This window comes from Anopheles nili, chromosome 3, assembly GCF_943737925.1.
Source record: "Anopheles nili chromosome 3, idAnoNiliSN_F5_01, whole genome shotgun sequence".
NCBI classification, from domain to species: domain Eukaryota; kingdom Metazoa; phylum Arthropoda; class Insecta; order Diptera; family Culicidae; genus Anopheles; species Anopheles nili.
The window spans coordinates 44,323,535-44,348,649 of NC_071292.1; the positions used below are offsets into that span (position 1 = coordinate 44,323,535).

The window sequence follows — 25,115 nt, forward strand, 5'->3', positions numbered from 1 at the left end:
GCCCAGTTCCAGTACGTGTGTGTGTGTGGACGTGAGTGTGTGTGTGTGTCGCGTGAAGGACACCCGAGGGTGCGAAGAAGCGGTCGAAGTGTTGCAGAAAAATATGAAATTAAAATGATAATACACCGCCCAGCACCACTAGCAGTTGGGCAGGACGCTCTACCACTAGCTGCCAGGCTGCTGCTGCCTGTGTGTGTGTGTGTGTGAGAGAGTGTGTGAGAACCTCCCCCGCACCCGGGCAGGAGTGGGTGGTGTGTTGATGCTAGCCGTCAGTGTGCCGATGTGTGAAGAAGGCAAAGGGTTTTTTTTTGCTCGTGTTTCCCGGAGTGAAAAGTAAACGAAACGAAAGTGTGCTGGCAGGACACGCTTGTGCGTCGGGTGGAAAATCGCCGTCCAGAAGGAGCAGGTTCAAACATTTGGACTCGCCACCACCCCACCACCAGTACAAGCGCAAGACGAGCAACGCAACCGGGCCCCGGGAAATCCCAAAGCACATAATCATGTTTTTTAATCTTCACACGTCCTTGCCACCGTTACGAGGATATTAGAGCAAAAGCGCCTTCACCGTGCGGTATCGACGTGTGTGCTCGATGTGTAGCTTTGTGCCGGGCGCGAGCATGATCTAAGTAGGCGGGAAATGCTCGAAGCTGCTCGGCCAATTTGACGTGAAGCACGGAAAACTCACGCCAGTGAAGTGAAGCAATAGCGTGTGTGTGTGTGTATGAGGCAAACAACAACAAAAAAAAACGACCATTGCTTACACAACGGTGAAGTAAAACAACGGCACCACAGTTTCACAGAGCGAAGCGGTACTTCCGTTCTACGAGAAGGGTTAACACACACGCCGACGGACACGGCACGTGGGAGGAAAAAGTTCCCACCCTCAACGGAAAATCGTTGCCCGCCGTAGCCCGGGGGGCGTTCCACGCACGCCATAAAAATTCTAAATTATGATAAACGCTGTTTGTCCATTGAGGATATCGACGAACTTGAATTGCCTGTTTAGGACGTGGATTATTGTGCTGTACTTTTTGCAGGCCTGTCCTCAGCTTAATACGGGTAAGTAGCTCCGAGCCGGGAACATGCGATTTTATTGGCGGCGATTGACGGGGTGCTGCGGGAAAAGTGCCTCCCCAAAAACACCCGTGCTCGTGGTGGAAATTACGGTTATCTTATTGATATTTTTATGGCGGCCCTTTCTAGTCGCCACCATGCAAGCACAATCTGTGCCACGTCGCCACGTCGTGTTACATAAGTGTATTTATCCAGCAGATAAAGCATCTGGCACGTTGCGCGGTGCGGCATAAACGATGGTGCAATGTTTCGGAGCTCCTTTCGGCAGCGTTTGTTTAAGGAGTTGTTAGCAAGCGCACGCAGTTCATTAGAAAAAATGTGGAAGGTTTTCATAATACTCCCACGGATCGATGGTTAGAGAAAAATCATAGCAAATTATTGTTTAAACTTTAGACATCGTAGACTACGTTAAAACATCGTAGACGATGTGAAGGATAAATCTTTAAAAATAAGAGTTTTTTGTATGAACATGCGAAAGCGTGCGCAATATGAGTATGCGAATTTCGAGAATGCTGAAACATCTGAAAAGGATTGTTGCTGAAATTTAAGACATAAATATTCAAATACCTACTGCTCGTTTTTTTTTTGTGTCTCGGGTCCCCTATATTGGCATGTAAAACAAAAAGGAAGGCGTATGCGAAAAAAACGGCCTACGTGATGCAAGATTTTCGCTGACAGCTCGGTTTACTCGTGTAACCGAGACTTTGTTCGGTGCCGCAAGGACCATGGTAATCAATCCTTTAGATTTCGAAATCAGCAAAACAAAAAAGAAACACCCTCCTTAGCAATTATCATACCGAGTGAATCCCACGGTCACGGTCGGGTTTCTGAACCCTTTACACCCACGCATACCGTTACAGCGGGGTGGTTTTAATACCGATACGATGACATCGATCGAGGGTGAGTAATTTAGGGTGGCTTTCCTTCTACACTGGATTCTGAGTACACGAAAGCCAACGCTTGTTACCTGAGGGAAGCTTAACAAAAAATGGTAAAACAATTAGCTTAATTGGATTAAGCATCGAACTTTGTGAGCAGTTTGACCACAAATTAGTTCTTCATGAAATGAATCAATTTACGATAACGCAATTGAGTAAAAACACCGTGATAAAGGCATGTGGCGTCCTACGTTTAAAACACATGTTTGAAGTTTTCACATTCCACGCTGTCATTTTAATCATATGCATTAAAATGCATTTATTGATACAGCTCCTTCTTTTTCTTTTCTCAACGCAATCAATACAAAAACAATTTTATGCATTTTTGTGCTTCACCCTACCGAGCAGATTAATCTCGTGTATCCGCAAATCTAAATACAAACCAATCCATCACAGGCACACACGAATCTTGCGAATGCTGTGCACAACATTAACGCGGAATGGCTCAACTTTGCGTATGAATAATTCCTCCCCCAGCAGAAAAGGAATGGCCGAATCATAGGCCCAAAGGAGAGCCCTTTCCACCTCCCAGAAACCCTCTCACCAAGTGCGCCAGTAAGTTTGGTCCCATCGTCGGCAGCTGGTTTTATGTGTTTAGTGACGCCAGCGATTGTTCGTAGCTTCGTATTTGCTTTTCGCTCTCCACCCGATGGCCATTTATTTCCATCTAATAGAGCTTTCCGACTTCTGCAACGTGGAAAACGTACCGACTGTCCGAATCCTTCCCCCAGAACACTCCGTCCCCCCGTCCCCCGTCCCCCCAGGATGTGCCGCAAAAGACCGCGGTCCGGAAGGGCAAAAGGACACCACGCGCGCGCGTCCTCCTCGCTTTTGTTCCCACCGCCAGCGACTTTGCTCAGTTCACAATAAATAAAATTGATGCCCAGCCTCGGGGACCGTAGACCGACTGTAGAATGTCTGCAGAATCCTCGCCCCGTCTCTAGACCGAACGCTAGTGCGCCATACTTCTAAGAATCCAGTTCCATAAATGCTAAGAGCGTTTCATAGTTATTCCGACTCAGTTCCTTATCTCACGGTGGGCAGTTTCGTCGAGTGTGAGGAGGAACAGATCGGCAGTTAATGTTGTTGTGCTGTTCGAGCAACCGACCCACGTTTTGGGAGGATGATGGGTTTGCCCTTGGTCTGCTACAACTATGACAAATGACTGGACGTTGTGTGTGTGTGTGTGTGTGTGGGCAGGATCACTAGAGAGTATAGTCCTATGTTTGGCTAGAAGTGCTGGCCATAATCCAGGACGTGTTTGTGCAGGCAAAGGGACGCAGAAGTATGCTTCGCACTTGCTCAGGGACGACTCGTGTTTATATATCATACATATACACAGGCTGATGATGGTTTTGATGCTTTGCGGTATGAGATAAGCGCGGTTTAATTGAAACTAATTAAAACAAAGTGATAATACGTACGAAAAAAGGGATGACTTTTTGCAGTTGGGAAAATTTCATCAACTCTAGCTGCAAGGGTATTAGATGTGGGGCTTGGGTTAAGTGATAAAAAATCGCCTGCAATGGTAGCTTAATGCGTACAACATCGTACATCGCTGTTCCGTGGTGGATAAAATGTGTAAAAATGTGTAATAGCTTGTACGAGAAAAAAGCCATTGATGTGCAGGCGAATGTACAAGTGAACAAGCACGTTGTACAACTAGTTTAGTTACATTTGTTGTTGCTCCTTACAATTAGAGATGGGATCGACAATTAAGCGTTATCATTTTTGTTTTTTTTCCCCTGAAACCAATGATTTGAATAAAAAATAATTCTCATCAGCCTTTAGCCGTTAAATCGCACTCTCGTTTTATGAATTGGCAATGAATTTTGCGGCTATAAAATTGAGGAAACATAAAACCATAGCCCAGCGCGCATAATGTAATAAAGGCGTTTAATAGTCACACGGAAGGGGTTGCACTGTTTTATTTGAGTGTGAAATGATTAATTATTTCCGTACCATGAATATTTAAGCAAACTTCGTTTCCAACCCGGTTCCGCTGAATAAACGCGAAGGTGTAAAGCATTCCCATCGGGCGGGCCGCACGAAACATCCGCTCGAATTGGATGCCACCACACACAGGAAGAAATCTTGGCCCATTACCATCACAGATAGCGCCACAGTATACGACACAGGCAGTTAATCAAAATACCGAAGATTTTCAATTTAAATGCAAAGCAATTTAATCAACGTTTCAGACGAGCGTTTGTCTACGCCGTTGGAGATAGCAACGCTTCGCTGGGACACCTCCGTCGGTACAAAACTATTAACCAATAATGCCTTTTTTTATACTTCGCATCTCGCAAGTGGTAGCAAAGTTAAATTTCCAGGATGCAAAGGCCGCGCTAGAGCGCCTCCTAACTCGGTCACCATCGCTTAATTACTCACAATATGTAGTGGGCCGTTTGCATAAGCTCGCAAGTGACGTAACAGCGACCATTGCGCTGCCGAAAAAACAAGCGCATCCAAGAGTGCGGCCCATTTTATTACCGAGACTGGCAGGACAAAACTAAAACAGCACTCACACCACCGAACGCAGCAGCCTGAACCGGGTTTATTGCGCGCGTTTATGGGTGGTAGTCGATGTCTTGCAAACTCACCCCCTGGTCGGGAAATCTCGAAGGTCGCAGCGAAGGAAAAGCGTATAAAAAAACAAACTATAAAAAGAGCAGCACCGAGGACAACAAACGCGCGAGAGAAAGCGAGTGAAAATGTGCCAAGCCACCGAAAGAGAGTGACTTTATCTTTCTTGGCCAGATTTTTATGGAATCGAAGGGGCATTTGCATTTAACGATGAACGGGATATTGAAAGTGTCCTCCTCCTTCTCGTGCCCGGAAGGTCCCTTTCGTGGCAATTTTACTGCCTAAAACTACGCCAAAGCGTCACCGGACACCCCGTGTACGGCATCAAACGTGATTTAGTGTCTGCCTATTGGATTTAATTGCCGACCGACGGGACCGATTGGCCAGCAAAGCTTAATGGTGCAGTAAAAGCAAACGGAATGGGAAGGACAGCAGAAAAGCGCATGCCGCCAGATTTGCACCAACAGCAGCAGCAGCAAAACAGCATTGAACCATTCAAGCCCGACTGCAGGGTGGCGTGACGAGCAAACGATCCGTGCCGTAATGAAACGCTTTCCACCCGATGCTTCTAATGCTGGCTCATCGCGAGCGCTTCGATCGGGTTGAATTATGATCGGCCAGCCATTTTTGCGGTGTCTGCTGAATATTTGGCAGCCTGGGTTTTTGAGAAGAAGTAAAACAAAACACACACAGCAACAAACGTCCGAACCCGAGGAGGCCCATCATCCTCATAAATAATCAATCGCAGGGTGGGAAAACTTCCACAGAATTCCAAATTGACGAAGGTTAGACTGCTCGAGCACGCTTCAGCGATCTCAACACCGACGTAACTCGTGGCCCGAGACGGCCTAGATCCAATTTCATGCATTCCGTGGGCAGACGCATTCGGCAATTTGTAAAATATCTTCTTCACACCGAGCGTGCTTACGCATTGGTGAACTCCCACTCACCGGGCATTAAGGGTCTGAGAAGTGTCACCTGTGGGTTTGCGTGTGGCGAATTTTGCTAAATAAATGCCCTCGGAGGCGGTAAGCAACGGTTCAGCGGAGTTATTTATTGTCAGTCTAAAATTATTACCAGACTTTCATCAAACCTGTCCATTTCCGTCAGCGTGAAGCAATATTTTGACACGCCGGAAAGGTGAGAGAATTGCGAATATTGCGCAAAAGCTCCGGAAAAGGAAGCCGAAACCGCGCTTGTAAGCCCCGGTAGCATGATTGAACAAAAAAACCCACCGTGAATTTATTAGGTATTTCCGTTTTTCTGCCTCCATTCAACAGCGATGGTTGGTGGTACAATTTACCACAAGGTCAATGGAAATCCATGATACTTTGGAAATGTAATTTTCCTTCCTTCCCCAAAAAAGTCAACGTAATTACGACGCAACGCACCGCTTTCACGCGCGCGGAAAAGTTTCGCAAACAAAAACGGCCACTCGGCTGCCGGCCAGGCGGGGGCATTACGTAAAGGATTAAAAATTCAAGCATCCCGCGAGCGCTCGAAAGTAGAACTGCAAATGAATTTAGAAAGCCGTGTAAATATTGAATATTCAGCCGGTGTTTCTGGCGGTGCCTCTGGCCCAATCTAAGCAGTGAACCGACCGGATCTGATCCGGCGTGCCGTAAACTGGGAAAGGGGCTGCTCCGGGAAAAGTGTCTTTTTTTCATCCATCCGGCATCCGCATGAAACCCCTTTCATTTCGTTAGTATTGCGTGCTCGAACGTGTGCACGTTGGGTGGTCAATGGGAGGATTTTGGAGCAGAGATTATGAAAATACCGCCAGGTATGGTGGATACGGATTTGCCATAACGTGTCCGCCGGAGAATGCTTTTATTGATTCTCGTGCATCTCTATTGACTCGTCGATTGCTGCGGGCTGGATCGGATGGAAAACATGAACCGAGAACCGTATTGTGAGCGCGCTCAGGTTTCAGTTCCTTTTGAGATGGTTCACAGCTGAAAAATTTACAATGGAAATGATCAGAAACAAATTTTGTGTGTGTGTTGTTATAAAATCCAATGTTTGGGAAGCTAAAAATAAATGCCTCGAGATGTTCTTTCCAACATCTTTATGGGTTCACATTTTGATTAACAAACTCCTGTTCAATATTGAACACAGCATCCTGTGGAAGATACTTTAATAAAACTACCCGAATAAAAAAAATCTACTCGAATAAAAATAAATGAAATCAATTTATATATTTTTTTACACAATCATGAATCCAACATGTCTATATGTAAGGCATTAAAACGCAGCTTTTATACAAATAGTTTAAGGATATAGGATTTACATTAAATGAACCGAACGCGTCTATGTGTAAGGCATTAAAACGCAGTGGTTATATAAATAGTTTAAGAATATATGGTTTAAAATAAATGACATGATAATGGCATAATAATTTACCATCATTATTCAAACGCAATGCCGTACCTGAAAAGCCTAAAAGCCCTTTTAAAACACTTCAGAAAATACAGCAATTGTGTCATTTGGCAGCATTAGAATAATAGCAGCATTCGAGTAATGAATTCCCCACTTTCCGGTGTATTATGACATTCTCCCGTGCTGCGATCAGAAAATCGATACCCAAGATGCCGTCAAGATAACGCCCAAACGGATGGCGCTCGTTTCACTGCGGAGATTGTAAACCTCGTAAACGAACCTGTCGTTGAAATCCATTATTCGAAACGGTTTGCATAACCTGCGCTCGCTTTTACACCCATTATACAGATCATTAACAAACATGTCCACCGCTCGCGCTGGGTTCGGTTTCGTCTGGTGTCCCTTCCACGACCACAATCCGCGCTCGCTTCCTTCTCAATTCCCACCAACCCAATCCGGCTCCCAATTCCCCTTAGTACACGGGCCTGGAGTGAAGCTGATAGGCTCGAGTCTATTGCGATCTATTTGCAAAAGGGACTGCCGCTTCGACGAGCAGCAAATGCTTCTCGATTGCTATCGATTAAATTTATTTTTCATCCCTATCCATCCACCCGCCCCACAGGAGGGTGGGCCTTTTGCGATTTGTTTATCAAATATCAACAATTCATCCGCACGACTGGGTGTGTGCATTCTGAACCGATCCAACCAGGATCTCCATATCAGCCCGTATCACACACACACACACACACACACACAGAGTCTTGTGCCTGCCAGTCTCAGGATAACTGTCGGGTCGTATCGTCCTACGGCCGGTGACAGGCTCTGGATGTACGTTGACTTTTTCATTGCCGTGCTTACGAGCGACAGAAGGGCCCAAACCCACGAAAGGGATGCTTTGCGAACAATTATTCCACAAACCCACTCAACGTGCAGGCTGTCAGGATGTCCTGCCTGCACGCAGGAGAGGGAAGAGATCCTGTTTTACGATTTGCGGTCGAGAAGGCCGCTGCAAAAAGCTGATTTTGCCACCCTCGTTACACTGGTAACGATATTGGTACACACATATTATGCATGAAATGTGTGCCTGCTCGAGCGGCGAATAAATTATAAGCTTTCCGGATCCCGCCGGAAGTGCCGTCCCACCGCGACCGAGCCGCCCTCTGGAAACCGAGACGACGTGGGATAAATGTGAAAAATGGTGTCACGAAGACGATTATAGGATCGCTCGCATGGCTCGCCATTTCCCATCGTCCCTGTGCCGTCGCGTGCCAGGACGTGCTGCAATGGCCACATGCTAGTGCAGGCCCACACAAACAATAACTCACATACCATTCGCTGATCCACATCCGACAACAATTTATATTTGTTTTTCCCGGTGCTCGGATGGCAGTAGCAGCAGCAGCAGCCACTGGGGCGCGCATAAAAAGCACATTTCCAGTATTCCGCTTGCGGTACCAGGGCCAAGGAGCCCATCCGACAGTACCATGCATGTTGCTTAAGAAAAGAAGATAGAGAGAGAGAGGAGCCACACATCCATCCGCACCACCGAAGGGCACCAAGGTATGCCCGTGCCGACTCGAAGTTAATTGACTGTAAAGCAATAAATTGTAGTCATTCGTCGCCCGGTCCGTTTCTCGGGTGATTCCGGCGAGCATCACCGGTTGTTGGAGACCTTTTGCCCATCGCACTGCACGCACACATTTTCCGCTCATGTGCGCTCATGGCGCCCTAAATGACGTCACGCTTTCCACGCCTCCATCTTGGGTACATCACGGCACACACCCACACCCACACACACACACATCTCCTTTCGACGACTTCCGGTGGTGATTTTTCATCTTCTAAAATGTTGCGAGCACACAAAAGTTAATAATGCGAGCCAATTTGCGGGCGTATCGGGGAAGCGCCACGCGTCACGCGGTTAAAGGAAGATGAATTAGTGCCACGTTTGGGGGCGTCTATCTGCGATCTGAGCCGTATATTTCGCACCTTTTGCGCCGGTGAGCGCGTATTTACCAGGCGCCTAATTACCGCCGGTGTGTCACGCGGATGTCGAGATAGACAAAACAAAAAAAAGCTCACGAAACGCGCTGCCACCATTATATTCTGTGCGTGATGTGGGCGTGATAATGGGGGATACGGCTGGAAGGAGAACCACGGTGCCGGTATTGGAAAGGACCTCCTGTTCTTTAGGTAAAACGAAAAGCGTAACTGATGGATATGGCTAAGTGGGTGGCATTATCGGTTACCATCCTGCCAGCAGCGGTAATTTCTTTTAAATCCCAGTCATGACTATCATAACTTCACAACAGTTTTTGTTGCAAGGACAAACTGTTCCGAAAAGAAGCTTTATTTTTAGTACCTTCCTTCAATACAAACGGGACATGTATGTAACATCCATCACTCGTGCTTCTCCTGTTGCTATGACAATGGTAGGCTAGGCTACATTGTTAGAAAGCCCCACGACGATATATTTGCAAACCAAACGGGTCCTTTGAAAAAGATGACAGCAACAGTTGCTGTGTCAAGATAAGGAAATAAGAGAAACGAAATCCTTTGCCGCACATGAATGCGGGTGTGTCGCAGCCGCATCCTGTTGGGATCGCGATCTATGAAATCGTTCGCTTCGCTCTTATCATGAGTTAGCAAGAAAACGTCTTGGCACTCGTTCCCGGATAGTAAAATCGGCCTGTGCTTCAAATCGAGCACAAATCTGGGTAGAGTTCCACGAATATTTTCCCATTTCAATAAACTTGGAGGCAACCTTTCGATCTTGTTCTAAGAAATACCCATTTTGTCAACGTTCTGTTGTTGAAACGTAAAATTGCGCTACAAGAATCATTATTCCACGCATTGGAAGTTGATATGTACGCCGTGCAGCACATTTTGTGTTACATTTCATGAATTTTGTGAAGGTTGTTCGATATGCAATTTTTTTGTCAAAAAAAAGTTAAAACCCCCTATGCAAATAAAAAAGAGAACTCTGTTTGTTTGTTCTTATTTCAAAACAAAGTTTACTAAATTTATTCATCGAAAGGAACTTTTCAGTTGTATTTCTTAGAATATGTAAAAACCGGGAGTACAAACTCCATTAATGTCCAATTAATTTGTGCCTACATTGAATCCCGAAGCGTTGTAAAATGTAATTGTTCATTCATTCACTAGCAAAGTTCTACTTTGTCACACCCTCAACCGTGTGTCTCCATTTTGTTCCCTTTCCACAGAAATGGCGTCACTTATCGACCGCAGAGACATGATACTCAGGACAGCATTTTTTCTGCTCTCACCCCACACACCGGACAAAAGCTCGACCGGTAGCAGCTCGAACTCGCTCGACAAGCACAACTACCACGACCGAAGCGCAAACCCTCTCGGCGAGGGTGCAAATGTGGGCGACAGTGGTGAATCCGGTCCCGGCTCGTCGAACTACTTCGAGCAGCACAGTGACAGCGAGGAGTTGCTCAAGTACTACAAAATGCCGATGCAGTTCGGGACGGAGAACTACACCCTGGTGACGTCGCAGATCGGCAGCACGGCTCACGTTCCCTGCAGGATCCATCACATCGGTGAGGGCGTGGTAAGTGTAGTGTGCGTGGACTCGAATCCAGGTGGCTAATGGGCCCATTTCCTGGTTGGGATGGCGTAAAAAGGGCACAATGCCCTTACGGCAAGACTGAAGATTTCACGGTGAAGCTTTCAGTCAGTAAGGGGCGTTCAAAATGCCATCAACGTTCCTGACGTGTACGGCCTCCCAAGGAGCTTTTATATGCTTCTCATTATAGTTGATTTTTTTTTTCGTATCGTGCACATGTTTGTGGTATTTGCATTGTTGCAATGCAGGATGTACACATTTTTCCCCCACTCATGCTGTGATTGGAGCAAAAATGCATCCTCACAATGCAAATGGACAGTGAATTCATGAATGTACCCTTTATGACAGGAAATTTGGCGAAAACATACCTTAATGTACCTTGCTGTGTACTAGCAATTATTTTAATACAACTTGCAGCATTGTTAAAATTCTTTCTTCGTCAATAAAGCACAAGAATGTTGGGGACAATGAGCAGCATTTGAATTCATACAGTTCAGCTTTCAATCGCATTTGTAAACTACAGAAATGCTGAAATTCAGTTCGAAGTAAATTTATTCAATACACACACCCAAACGGATATAACTCAGCGTGTCACTCAAAGCGATCAAGCTTTAATATTATATAAAGTGCAGCTACTGTACCAAATTCTACGATATGAAATACGTGCAGACCTACCGACACATCGTCCCACAGAATCCCACAACTAATCTGGCAACGTTTTTACTTGTGTAAACTTCAAATAAAATTAACTCACCCATCGATTGGTCAATGGTCGAGAAAATTGCAAAACTTTCCCCAGCGCGAACGAAGTTAGCGACTGATAATGAATACCACGACGGATGTAATTTGAGTTCGGAGCCGTCTAAATCGCATCCCGGATTAAAGACCAACCGGGGAAGACCGGAAGCAAAAATAAAAACCCCCCGAAACGTTACGAAACGATCGCACGGAACAAGTCTTGCGCCATCAAATGATCGAAAATGGGTCATTACGGGAAAATGTGATCAGTTGGAGTTTAGCAGAAACGGTCAGGCGATAGATAAAATGGACGAACATGCGGATCTGGTGCATGAGTTCGTGACTGGAATGCTAATTCCCACCACATCCACTAGTCGGCGCGTAATAAACCAGGATATCCGTTCGTAACTTATAAGGACAGACGTTGGACGGTACGGGCCACCGGGCCGGTTTCACCTTGGCACGCAGCGAACCAAACGTTCCAACGCTAAACGACATGAGTGTTTAAAGTGCCGTGGATTTTGGACCGTTCAGCCGAGGAGGCCCGGCTACGCTCTGGTTCACGGAATCGGTGACGGTGAAGAATGTTTATCCCGCGCGACGTTCAATAAGCGCCACTTCACGAGAGGAAAATCCCGATAGATTGATGGTTTCTTATACGGTGTACTATTTATTATGCAAATAGCCCACCATCCGGCGATATTTTTATCTCCTTGGCTTTCTACTGAGCATCCTTCGAAGACGTATGGTTCTTATTGCGGTAAAAGTCTCTAAAAAAGCTATAAAAAGCCAAATTTGATGCAACTTTTCGATGGTTTAAAAGTCACAAAATAGATATCCTTTACATATTTCGAAGGATATTTAAACTGCAAGCCATCTCCATAAACCTTCTTCTGTTAGTTATTCTTCCGGTAAAATACCAATAACGCGCTGGATGTTTGTCACTTCCGGCTGTTGCAATCAGAACCTGTAACCGTTTCACCGATCTGAGAGGATTCCCAAATCGTGAAATAATACAAAAGCCACTCGCCATTGTCGCTCCCTTTCAAACAGAATAATGCAGTGCAAGTAGCAGAACCGGATGGACATCCCTTCGTTAGTAATGGAACCAGCGTTGGGTGCTAGCGCGTGTTCGGACAGCGAAGCTGACAACTGATCGCCAGCAATTGTGCTTTGATTCGACGCCGAAAGCGATGAATAAATAACGCTTCCAAATGGTCCTTCGGGCCGACGGGATGACACAGCCATTCAGCGTGCCGGTGGATAACGTTCCAGGCTTGTTTTCCATCGAACGGTGTCACGCGTCCATTCCCAATCCTAATCCCGAGTAGCTCGCTGCAGATGCATCACGCTGCTGTTTTGATGTTGATTCCAGCAGCTGCACCATTGCTGTCCGATTTAGCTGCAAAGTCGTGCAGTCGGGATCGAAATTTCAGCAAACCTTCCACTCAATAAACGGAGGATGTCTAAATCAATAGCAAGAGAGAAAGAGTGAAAGCGTGATCAGGGAGCAAGAAGCAAAAAAAAAGGCTCTGTTCATTCGTCAATGTCTGCTTCAACTCTAACACTACCGATCGTGGCGTGTTTTTTTTTCTCGTTTTTTTCCCAGACATGCCAGACATAAAATAGTTGACGTTCGCTCGGGCTCTCCACCGAATCTCTACTCAAGTATTCATCAAACACTCCACTGTACGGGGAGTGTAATTGCAAAACTTTTCCTCAATTTGTTTCCCACGAGCACCACGCGAAAGGGAACACTGATCTGGCCACGACGAGTCCTTGCCAGGGCGCGAATATCCGCCGTCGTGCGTCATGGCGAACAGCCATTATAAAGGCAATGGCAGGACGAAACAATGCACACCGCATATGGTGTGCGCGATCCTGCGAACCACGTTGCTAGGCAACCGTCTTCGTTGATTTCCAGCTTCCAGAGTTCTTACGACACCCCAGCAGGTGATCTATTGTTTTCCCGTCAAACAAAACTACGCCGGTTTGAGCGGCCGTATTTTCACCACCGAAAAAGGCCAGCCTCCATCGGGTGGCATTGTGTGCGCAACCCCCCCACGAGGTGGTTGTGTTGGACATGCGGAATTCCTGCTGGCAATAAAATTGTATGTATGTACGCGCGCCCTGGTTGGTACGATGAAACTCTCCACTTTCGCACAATGAATTTGGGGTGTATTAAATTGCCAAATTAATGGTAAAACAATTTGAAGCCAAAGCACGATGAGCTGTACCGTGGGTTGCAGAATGTAACCTTTTCTAGCCACTGCATGTAAAGCAAAACTCCTCACGGTTGCAGAATGATTTACGAACTTTACCCACATTCATCAACAAAACACACCATCTCGAGAATTTATATATCGTGCTTATTGCAGCGTCATTTTTTGACGTACCACAAAGTCAGTAAATAAACACAAGCGAAAAATAGTTGCTGCAACGGCACTGTAACAAAACGTTCCTAGCGCACATTTATCATGCTGTGAAAGTTCAACAACTCCTCACAGCTCACAGGAGTCACTAGGAGCAGTCAGAAAGGCACACGATGCTCCTTTCAAGCACGATGCAAATGATGTTTTCTTCTCTTACTATGGCTCTCGCTCTCACTCTCACTCTCTCTTTCTCTGTCACGCACTTTCCGTAGGTGTCTTGGATCCGGCGAAAGGACTACCATCTACTCACCGTTGGCTTGACGACGTACAGCAGCGATGAAAGATTTAGTGCTACCCACCTGCAAAATTCAGAGGTTTGTCAATTGCACTCGTGCCGTCTTGTTTATTGTTTCCTTGTTTGTGCAGTGTGAGTGTTTCTCTGCTTTATTTCCTGCCATTTTTTTTTCTCTCCTGCCCCTGCCTCCACCCGGCAAGGTTGTTTCTTTTATTATCACCCCCACCGGAATGTTGCCGGCTCACTCGAAATGGCTTCACCGCACGCACGAAATGAATGTCATTGCTATCACTAACATGTGTTTTGACGTTTCTTTATTGCCTCGCTGTGCGCCCTCCGGCAGGACTGGACGCTGCAGATAAAGTTTGTCCAGACTCGGGACGCCGGTTTGTACGAGTGTCAGGTGTCAACCCACCCACCAACGTCAATATTTTTGGAGCTGAAAGTGGTCGGTAAGTAGCGTTGCCTCACGCCGGATGTAAATAACGCCCTTGTTGCGTAATTATTTCTCTCGAAAGGGAAGTGGGCTGCGATTAAATAGAAACCCAACGAATCGCCTCAAATCGTCTGTGTGTGTGTGTGTGTGTCGCAATAGCAAGGTTTCTGATTACGACTGGTGCGAAAAACCGAATGCAGCTTCAGCCCGTTTGTATGCACTTGTTCTCTCAGCCACGGTTACGAGCTTTTGCCGTGCATTACAACCGATGAGGGCTGGAATGTACAAGCACACGCGTTTGCTTGGGGTTTCGGCACAACCAACACGAGCACGTTAGTACGGAAAACATAAATCAATTGTTAAACATACATAAAACAGCCTCAGCACCACACCAGCAATGGTGCAAGGAGTGGGCTTTTATTTTAAAAATAAATTAAACATTCACAAGAACGGTCGCTTTTGCGAACGGGTGATAAAACGATACGATACCGGGCGGGATGTGAGGATAATATTTCAATTTAAAATATAATCCTCAAAATTAATCTTTTGCGCACCTCGGGGGCCCGCCCGGCAGCTGAAAGTCAACACCATGAACATGTCACCACACCCGGGGGCCCAGTCAGTTCAGTTCATTAATTCTAGGTTTTATCCTGCATCCTCCTGACCGGAACGTCAAGCAGATTGCGTTGCAACGTGCCTTGTTCGATGTCGGTGTCGTGCCCGTACTGCATGTAACGCAATACCGTAATGGCCAATTTTATATGCTCTTTATTGCGCTCCCAGGCGCTGGTGGGTTACGCATGTGAACATACCGCAAACGAAGGGAACGAAAGGACGAACAACACCGTCGCCGCCAGGAGTCCGGAAATTTCACATTCCACTGCCGTTCTCGGCAGAAGTCCAGCCTCCGGATGGGGCAGCCCCTTTTGCGTTGGATAGCTCATGCGTAGCGATCGAGGTACCTTCAGTAGTGCTGCATCGACAACCCACAATGAATGGATGTGAAGCGGGAAAAAAAATTACGCAAGCTTGCCGAACGCGACAGGAGAACCAACCAAGGAGTAACGCAATTACCTACTGACCATCTCCTGGAAGCTTTCATCCAGAGTAGCTTGGGTGGCTATTTCGGATGGAATGCTTTGCAAATACGGTCTTCACTGGAAACGCATTATTTATCGGATGGAAGAGCCTCAAACGAAGCCAGAGCCTAAGATTAAACGCCAAACTCGCAACACATCGGGGTCGAGGTTCGCGAAAAAAAACCCTCCAAGAACGAACTGCCAGTTGTCATCTGACCGCTGGACTGCCTGGCACGGAGCAAGCACGTTTCATCAACCTGATAAGTAATAAGGTTCCGTCTACCCTTGCCGAAGCCTCGTCCTGACACTCGCACTCATTCATCACATGACAGTTTCTGTTTCACTCTCCACGACATCTTGAGCGGTAGATTAATTCGATAAATCTGTCCCGCCTCGGAGATTGTCTCCGAAGGGGTCGAGGTTTTTTTCTTTGTTTTTTTTCGCTGCTTTTCCTGCATCCCCGACGAACCCGGCTTAGCTGGAAGGATTTCCCGGGGAGAAAACCCACCCCTAGCGCAAGCGTTCGTTTGTTTATCCTTAGCTTCGTTCCGGTGGCGCGCTCTCGCCATGATGACCATTATTTCTGCCTTCATCTTTGGCAGACAAGCGCGCTCGTTGGCTTCATTCCGGGTTCTGTAACCCTCTTTCTCGCACAACTCCAGCGAATTGGCTTACAGAAAAACACTCGTTTCATTTGAACCGGTTTTGCTGTTGTTCCCGCAAGTACATGATTCGTCATGTTGATTTCTTTCGTTTTTGCGTTTATTTTTAGTCCTCCCCCCAACCCCGAGGTCTGTGCCAGCTGGTTAGGCCTCGAAGGCAAACGTTCGCCCGAGACATGCAACATCATGCGAATGTGTATTACCATTCGTGCCAAACGTGCGCATCCTTTGCTGTCAAAGCCGCCGAGAGCGCCCTGCTGTCAAAGGCGAAGCTTTTGGCGCTAGCGCAAACAAAAGCTCACAAGCTTGTTGATTTCAATTACGTAACAGTCCCTCCGGAAGTCGGTCGGAAGGCACCGAAAAACCCCATCACACACACACATGAGCCTCCGGAAGAAACGGCATCCAACATGCCAGCGCATGTCACAATGACACACGCGAGATGCTGGGGTGGCCACAATTGCCAGAATGGTAGAACGATGGTGACGGTATTTACATTTTCCACCCATTTATCACACATTCGATTGCGCGTGTTCGGGGGGTGTGTGTGGGCACCGGTACAGGAAATTAAACGCTGGCGTCGCAAGCCACTGACGAGAATCGGGTGAAAAATGGTTCTCTCTTTCTTTTTTTTTTGCCCTTGCGCACGGTGCAGTAGTTAATTTTCATCCACCGGAAGGCGAAATTGTCACGCGGATGTTGATTTGGCCGTGAATGATGAAGCTTCCGGCGTCACGTGGGGCTTGAGCGCGCGTGTGGGTGTGTGTTACCTTTGTACGTTGCGTCACGCACGTCGAGAGAACCGTGCTAAGGATCAAAAGGGGTCCCTTGCGGCGGCCAGCTTCTAACCCGCTCGGGGCTTCGTCCTGATTTGCCGGCGCCAATCGGAAGGACGAACGAACGCCTCGAAAGCTCGATTGGAAATCCCACGGCAGCGGGGCTGATGATTCGATCGTTCGTCCTGGGACACGGGCCACTTCCGTTGGCTCACCGTAGGCACGCATCGGAAGACCGTTGTCTGCATTTCTCATTAGGGGTCGGATTTTTTTTTTGGTAGCGAAAAATTGGATCGAAACCTCCTCACCCAGCCGATTTCGAGTTGCCAAGTTCAGTCACGTTTGATGACGGGAAGTCCGTAGACCGTGCCAACACGCCACGCAGCCTGATAATCGAGCGCTTCCGGGAGCGCTACCACGCTTTTGGGTGGGCTCGTTTCGGAAGATTATCGTAACCGAAGATCAACGCGCCATCCGCTTGTCGCAAGGACCTCAGCTGGGTTTGGGATTTTGTTGCTTTCTTTCTTTTTTTCTTTTTTCCTTGTTGCTGCATTCCTTACCCGATAGGAATTAATAAGCTCTCGCGGGGGCACTCGAGACGGCGAAAAAACCACAACCAGAAAGTGGATCGACCGGCCGATTCGAGGACGCAATTGGGTTCCGTCGCTTAGCAGCAAATACCGAAGGATATAATTGGGATCAAAAGTGTGGCTCGCCCTCGTGATTGAAAAGCCGTCTCCGGAAGCAAGGCCACGGAAACACTCCGACAGTTCATTTATACCGGCACAGGCAAGCTACAAACTCCTTCGGTTACATTCGCAGCTGTAGCACGGATGAGCGAGAGAGAGAGAGAGAGAGAGAGAGAGAAAACTCAGCTGCGAAGATGAACGAGCGTCCCTGAACCCCAAATTAATAGCACTTTGAGAGCTTTCTTTCTATGGGCGACTTCCCTGCTGCTGCTACTGCTGCCGCTGAGTGCTACTCGGGGTGATTATTTGGATCCTTTTCCCATTCGACGCCACCCCAGGCGCCATTTCCTATGCTTCGTCCTGCTTCTATGCCCGTGGAGATGTGAGTTGGGAAGGTGGTTAGATTGATGGCACTTCATATTTGTTGTGCGAACGAGGCAAGTTTGCCAAAGTTTCACCTCCGCCGTAAAGAGCACCGTTGCAACTACGGGTTTTGGTGGTGGTAGTGGGAGTTTTTCCTCCCGGCGCGTTCGGCGTTTTCCCACCCCCGTGTTTTTGTGAGTGTGCTCAAAAATTTCCATCCGGTAGAAGCGGCAAATAAATAACGATGCCCCGGGTGCCAGGTTTTAACTACCTCCGGCTTCATATATGCACGCACGCACGCACGCACGTACGCGCCACTGATGGTGACGGTGAGTGATGGAACCGAAGAGAAAATCGGAGAAAAGCATCAAAAAAAAAAAGTGATCCCAAACTGTCATCACGCGGTATGAATTTACTCGTCCGTGTTCAGTTTTCAGCTCAGCTCGTGTTCATTATTCAAATTGTAAGGTTCCCCCGTTCACAATGGGCTGTTTTATTTCGACCGAAACTTCGTGTCCAGCCAACGGTGTGATTATTTATACGTCTTTTAACTTTCCGAAATTCATTATCCATGGTGATGATGTGGTGAAGGTGATGAAGAATTGGCTCGCCCGGTGTGTGCGTCCCATAATGCAGGTTTAATTGTTGTGTAGGAAAAACCCACAAAACTTTCAACCATTTGACACCCGTAAAAGTAGACGAAAGTGGAATAATTGAGAAGCTATTTGAAATATGGGAGTGCATGAAGCATTCAAGCAAATGTTGAAAAGAGGAAGCATACAGTCGCCTGAATGATTCTTTCTCGATTTTACGATTGACGCCATTTCATACCTTTAAATTAATTAATTTATTTTGATTAACTAAATTAATTTCATATTTTCCTACCGTTTAACGTATGATAGTTGCACGGGATCATAAAGTTTGGTTATAGTACGTGAGATGAACTTGAAAATTTTAATAAAACTGTAAATTTTCAGTAAATTAATTTTACTAATTTTTTTAGTCAAGCTTTACTAATGATAATGCTTAGGATGAATGAAACATGGAGTATGTAATGCAACCAGAGTAATGGAAACCGTATTGCATCGAAAATTATGTAATATTAATAACTTAATAACGATTTGTTGGTCAGCTATATATCAAGAAGCTGAAATCATTTTATTCATTTGCTTTGTTTTTTTTTGAGCAACAAAGATTGTTTATTCAACATCAAATAATATTCGCCCAAAGGTATTTCAAATAATGCTTTGCAGCACAAATTCTCCAGGTTCAGGCTTTACACTAATTGGAATTTGTTAAACGTGCCGCTATGTGGCAGATTCTAAATGATAGAAAAAAATGCGACAACCGATGGATAATGACATTCTTCGCTGTAAAGTATTCGAAATATTTCCAGCCACCCTCACGCAACACAGCTCGCCCATGACAAACCTTCAATTTGCGGGTGGAAAATGGTCAGGGAATAATCTCCCACACGTTAGAATCGATTCTTTTAAAAAGAGAAAAGAGAGGAAGAGAGAGAGAGAGAGAGAGAGAGAGAGAGAGAGAAAGTACAAGCAAACCGACAACAAATCTTCTAAGAATATTATCCACTCAAGGCGCTCGATGCTAAAAGGACACTTCGGAGGGTTACCGTAATGTCAGAATGCGTACAGCAACGGGCGAAAAATCACGAGTGGCACCCAAAAAAAAATAAAATGGCGCTGTCTCGACCTTGCCACTGATGCGACGCAACGGGATGGAAAATGTTATTTCGTCGCTGTTCAAACTTTAATATTGTAATTTGAAAAGTTCCGGCACGGAAAACCGAAAAAGGACACCGGAGATTTGCTGCGCCAGTTGCGTTGGGTGCTAGAGGTTGCCGTACTCGAACTTCATTTCGCGGGCGCGTGCACCAAAATCCCGGCTACCGGTCACTCCCGGGGTAATGAAATGGTTCAGAAGTACTGCTGTTCAAAGCTGCGCCACCGACGCTGAGCGGTATCATTTTCCAACTGCCGTCGTAATAGTCGTAAAACGCAAATTGTTTGTCCCTCCAATCGCTGGCCGTTCGCAGGCTGGTACAATTCTATTAGCTGAAGGTTAATAAAGAGACACGACTCTTAACCTGCAATAAAGCCGAATTATTTCGCCATCTTCGCCAACGGTCAGTTTCAATGGAAAGTGGCCCACCGGGGAGTGGCATTATCTCGATCGACCCCATCACAAGTGCCATTTGCAGCCATTGTCGGGGATGAGGTGAAGCAAACACACACAAAAAATCACAACTCCAGGGCGGTGTTTTGAGCTGGAAGCTGTTCCTCGGAAAATGCCAGATGGCATATTAAAATTATTAAAACGATTAAATGCTTGTTTAACATATTTAAATCACTGTGAAACTATTTCGAACTGACAGTCCGTTAGCTCATATGCAATCTTATTTCGAAAGTAGATTTCACAGGTTGCTTCGATTTAAAATAACAGATTCTTTTTGAAGGCAACATCAAAATGAATTAGCCACTAATCACGTAAGCATTAAACACGGATTATGTAGAAAGCTTAGGATGACATTTACCGTAGCATATGGTTGCTATGATTGTTTCCAGTGCCTAACTAAAATGGTACGCCAGAACAGGAAAACTAATCCAACATCATGTACACGAGAAACTCAACCAATCAGCCCGCAATGGCAGCGATCATCGTTAGTGGGACTTTTGCGAAAGTGCAAAAATTAAACTGAATGCCCAACATCACCAACCTCCCATCCGCCACGCCGTAATCGCATAAGTAACGCGCACATTACGAGGTAAAACCCATAATTCATTCCCACTCACAAAGCGACGGCTCGTATGAATCCCATATTTTTATGCTTTCATTTTCTGCTGCTGCCTCTCATCGGTTCGCTTCATCGCCAGGCATTTTACCACAAGTGGCCGGGCAAGCCTTTGGTCGACCTTTCGCTCATAGATTGCCGGAGCATAAGACCCTCTTACGGCGAAACTCCCTGCCGGAGTAATTGCGGTTTGGTGGCCACAATTGTAATGAGGCTGGGAACGACGGGCAGCCTTTGGGTTGAATTTGTTTTGCTGTCGCTGCGTTTTGGGTCATTTCAAGCAGCACAAGGGGCTGGAGGGACTTTTGGGGCAAATGCTCAACGATGGCAGTGTGACCGATTCAGGGTTGAGATACCTATCCTCCACACACACGCCCCGGGAAGCTTTCGTGGTATTCGTACATATATTTTCCCTTCCGTTGGCCAGATTGCTAAGCATGGCAACGATCGGCATGGCAATAATCCTTCTTTGTAGTGGTTGTCAGAGAAAAACGGAAACTTTACTCACTAATGTCCTGGGCAGACGTGTAGCATGTAAAACCCTTAATTGCACGGGAAGGACAATTCATAAACAAGCACATTCTTTCCCCGGTTCCTATCGAAACAGCTCGAACCCGAGCTACCTGTGTGTGTGTGCGCCACGGTTTTCCACGTTGCTTTTCCTCGAGTTGATGCGATGACGATGAATCACCATTATGCTTTTACGGCTGTTTTTCGGCTATCATTATTTACCCATTCTCCTGCTTGAAAAATCAGTGCGCTTCACGATAATAATAAGCACGGCGGAGGCGAAATTATACCGTCGGTGATGACGGCAGTTCCTTTTTTTCCCCCTCGTGGCATGGGACTAACAAATGATGGATTTCTATACACCTGGTAAATTTACGACCAAAATAGCGCACGAGCCTCTGGTGTTGATTTATTAGCGACAAAGCGAAAACACAACCTCATCTCGTCCATTGTCTGCTGTTGCTCAATCAACAGCGCTTAATTATGCTTTCAATTTTGCATTTCAATACCGATTGTCGCCACATTTGCAGCCATGGGTTTTGCATAAACCATGCGTAACCGAAGCTTATCTACCCGCATTGGTAAATAATCCTTAACCACGCTGGAATTCTGATTTTTTCCAACGCCATACCATCAATTTAGCTTCCTCCTGTTCCTCGCCAAAGGCCTTCTCCGTGTGTCCTTTTTACCGCACAATCTCACCATGCAGCTCTCCTATTTTTTTAATCAACATCCATTAATTTTTACATTACACCACACCGTACCCCGAAGGGATTGGGGACATATTTACGGGTTGTGGTTGCGAAAGCAAAACACAAAAAGCGCTCGGTCACGCCGCACCAAAAACCAATAGGTGAATAGGGCCAATTTTGACGTTTGGTTTTGTACAGTGTGGTGCACACAATTAGCACCCAACGCTGCGCCTACATACACACTGTCTCCCGTGTACAAACTTCAAAATGAAAAATGAAACAACCTAAAATAATAACGCCTGTGAGTGAGCGGACTGCGTCTGAGTAGGGGAGAACGCAATCAGTGCCGAATGCCGGATTTTTCAAACGAGTGATCCGTCCTACAGCCTGCGGGACGGCAATTTGGCGTTCTAATATGACCCGGTGACCGGCGCACAGCCAACAGGAAGAAAATAAAGTCCTTTAATTTATCGCCTTTACTCGGTAAGCCGGTCGGTATGTACCGCGCCGGTTGCCAGCGCTAGGATGGAGTGAAAAATTAATTAACCAAACTCGTTCTTGACCCTTGGCCAACTGCGTTCCTGTGCGTGTCTTTCATGTTCCACTTGGCCAGTGTGTCACCGGTGGAGCAAACATTACGCTAGTTGATGGTTGAATATAAAAGTTGATGGACATTTTCCTCCACTGTTTATCAGAGTTTTGACACTGAAATTAATGACAGTAGTTTTTTTTTCAATTTTCAGCCATCATTCATTGCAGAAAACTCGGTGCTGCACGATAATGGCTTTTCGCTCTTGAGGCAATTTTTAAACAGATTTAAGCACTTATGGTTAAATCATGAAGTTGTTGGTTTTTATAACACAAATATTTGAAAGCAATTATCAGTAGCTGTGAATTTTGTAACCTTAAAAATGGATCGACTTTTTATTACATATTTTAAAAGTTTATGCTTTCATGCTTTCATCATATTTACAGTAGCTGATTTCAATGTAGTACAGTAGGAGTATAAATTGATTATATAGAAATTGATCAAGTGCAATTAAGATGCACTTTTCCAATTAAGATACTTTTACTTTTGCAATCCCATTAAACTGTGTCCCATGGGATGTAGTAGACTTTGCAGTAATCCTATCGAGAGCCACATCAATCATCGTTGAAAGTCATTATCGTTCGATAAAGGAATAAAGTGAATCGCGGGAAAAAAATTATTCTTTTCCATTTACCATCGTTTTTTTATGATGTTTTTTTTACTTTTAACCATCAGGCAATAATAGCAAAAATGTGCACTCTTCATTGAGCCGCTTTTTTTAGCTTTGCAGAATTTCATCAAACATTAAATCAATAGCTTATTCCTATATGGGTAAATGTGGCCATACAATGCTTAAATAATATAAAAGGAAAAATAATAGTGAAAATAAAAAAAGATTGCTTGTTTGAAGTGTAAAGCAATTGCAAATATACCTGCACAAAAACAAACGAGCACAAAACTAGCATTGGATTACTAATAGAATTACTAATACTTGCAACGTAGCCACCATTTTGAACATTTTTATCTGAACAATTTTTTTTTATCTCCAACTTCTGCAGCTAATTAAATATTCTAACAATTGCCAAAACTTTGCATTTAACTCCAATGGCCGCCCAAAAACTACCATGTAACCAGCGTGCCACTGCATGCACAGTTTTAGCCGAGAGGCCTCTCAATTATCCCTAGGAAAACCAAATTTATATAGTGCTATTTTGGAAATTTAAAAAAAAACTCTCATCGCCACCATAAATGGAAAGCGCTTGCAGTTTTCTCGTAAAATTCCGTTGGCATACAAACATAAGAGAAAATGCCGAGAGTAAATTCAAACAGAGCCACCAAAAGGCAGGCAGAACGCCGGAGAAAAAGAGAAAGACAGTAAAAAGAAGTGTTATAACCAGACAGTAAATGGAGCCGTAAAGAATGGTAGTTTGACAATAATAGGAAATGGCTTCGTCTCATTTCGCAGCGTCTCCGGCGTCAGGCCCCAACGTATGCCACCATCTTTGTCATGTGAAGTGGCTCTATTGCTGGAGTTTTTCCATTTTCTTTTTCGCCCTGCTTTTGCATTTCAATTTCACCACGCCGTGCTCACAGTGACGTTAATGGGCTCCTCATTGTTGTTAAAGTTGTGCTTGAATGAGAAGTAGTGAGAAATGAATACACGGTGGCTGTTTGTGGTCAAAGTTAGATCGTGAAGTTACATTCTGAAAGGCAGCAGTTGATTTCGACGTGTGGATGTGAAAAGATAAAATGCCACATTATGCCTTTTTTTTGTCAAATTGATGCAATGTGCTGAAAGAATCGTAAAAGATCGGAAAGAAAATGCAGCCCCTTTCTGTATGATTAGTGTATGATACTGCTATCTTCAATGCACACATATTATTGCATGAAACTAATATATTGCTATATGTATGCAGCATGCGACAGTAAAGATCTTCATTTACCACGAAATTATAGTGATTTGGTAAACTATTGCTCAGCTTATTCTCAGCTTGATAATAATACTTTCGTTTGTCTTTAGAGTATGGAACATCTATGGACACAATTTTCGGAGATTTATATGTGTAAAAACGTCAATTTAATATACTTTTTTTTAATACGAATCCTTCCTCGATTTTTTATATCGTAGCCCGAAACAATCGCAGCTAAAAGCACTAAAATTACAATGATTTATCATGTTAAAAGCCTTACGACGTTGGCATTTATAACTTGCAATAGCAAATACAGTAAGCGACTGCGAGGCAGTAAAAAAGTTTTACTAGTTGCAACGAATTGCTCTTGGGTTGTTTTTTTTTGTCTCTTTCCGTCTGAAATGGAATAGTTTTTCTTTTTGGCCTTGCTGTGCATCAATTGCACTTAGTTCATGCACTTCTCCTTGTCTCGGATGGGATTTGAAAGTGTCATTTGCATGAATGTGGCAAACTTGCTGTCGGCCGAGATTATTAGCTTGTTGGAATGTTTCGTTCCCTTGTCGTAATTTGTTCCAAAAGATTACCTTTTCAAATCAATGGAAGTATGGTTCATTTTTTTTTTTCATAGCATCAAGCTTTGCTGATAGACGAACTGGTAAGCCATTGGATAGTAGCTTAGAAGC

The 25,115-nt window shown here is 45.3% G+C and overlaps 1 protein-coding gene across 1 annotated transcript in view; it reads left to right on the forward strand.

The window, feature by feature from the left end:
• The first annotated feature begins 950 nt into the window (after positions 1 to 950).
• LOC128724397 (uncharacterized) overlaps positions 951 to 25,115 on the forward strand; it is a 31,715-nt gene continuing 7,550 nt past the window's right edge. The window contains exons 1-4 of the mRNA XM_053818123.1: positions 951 to 1,059; positions 10,202 to 10,554; positions 13,952 to 14,053; positions 14,318 to 14,426. Of these exons, the coding sequence (XP_053674098.1) occupies positions 951 to 1,059; positions 10,202 to 10,554; positions 13,952 to 14,053; positions 14,318 to 14,426 (673 nt within the window). The remainder of the gene's footprint in view (positions 1,060 to 10,201; positions 10,555 to 13,951; positions 14,054 to 14,317; positions 14,427 to 25,115) is intronic.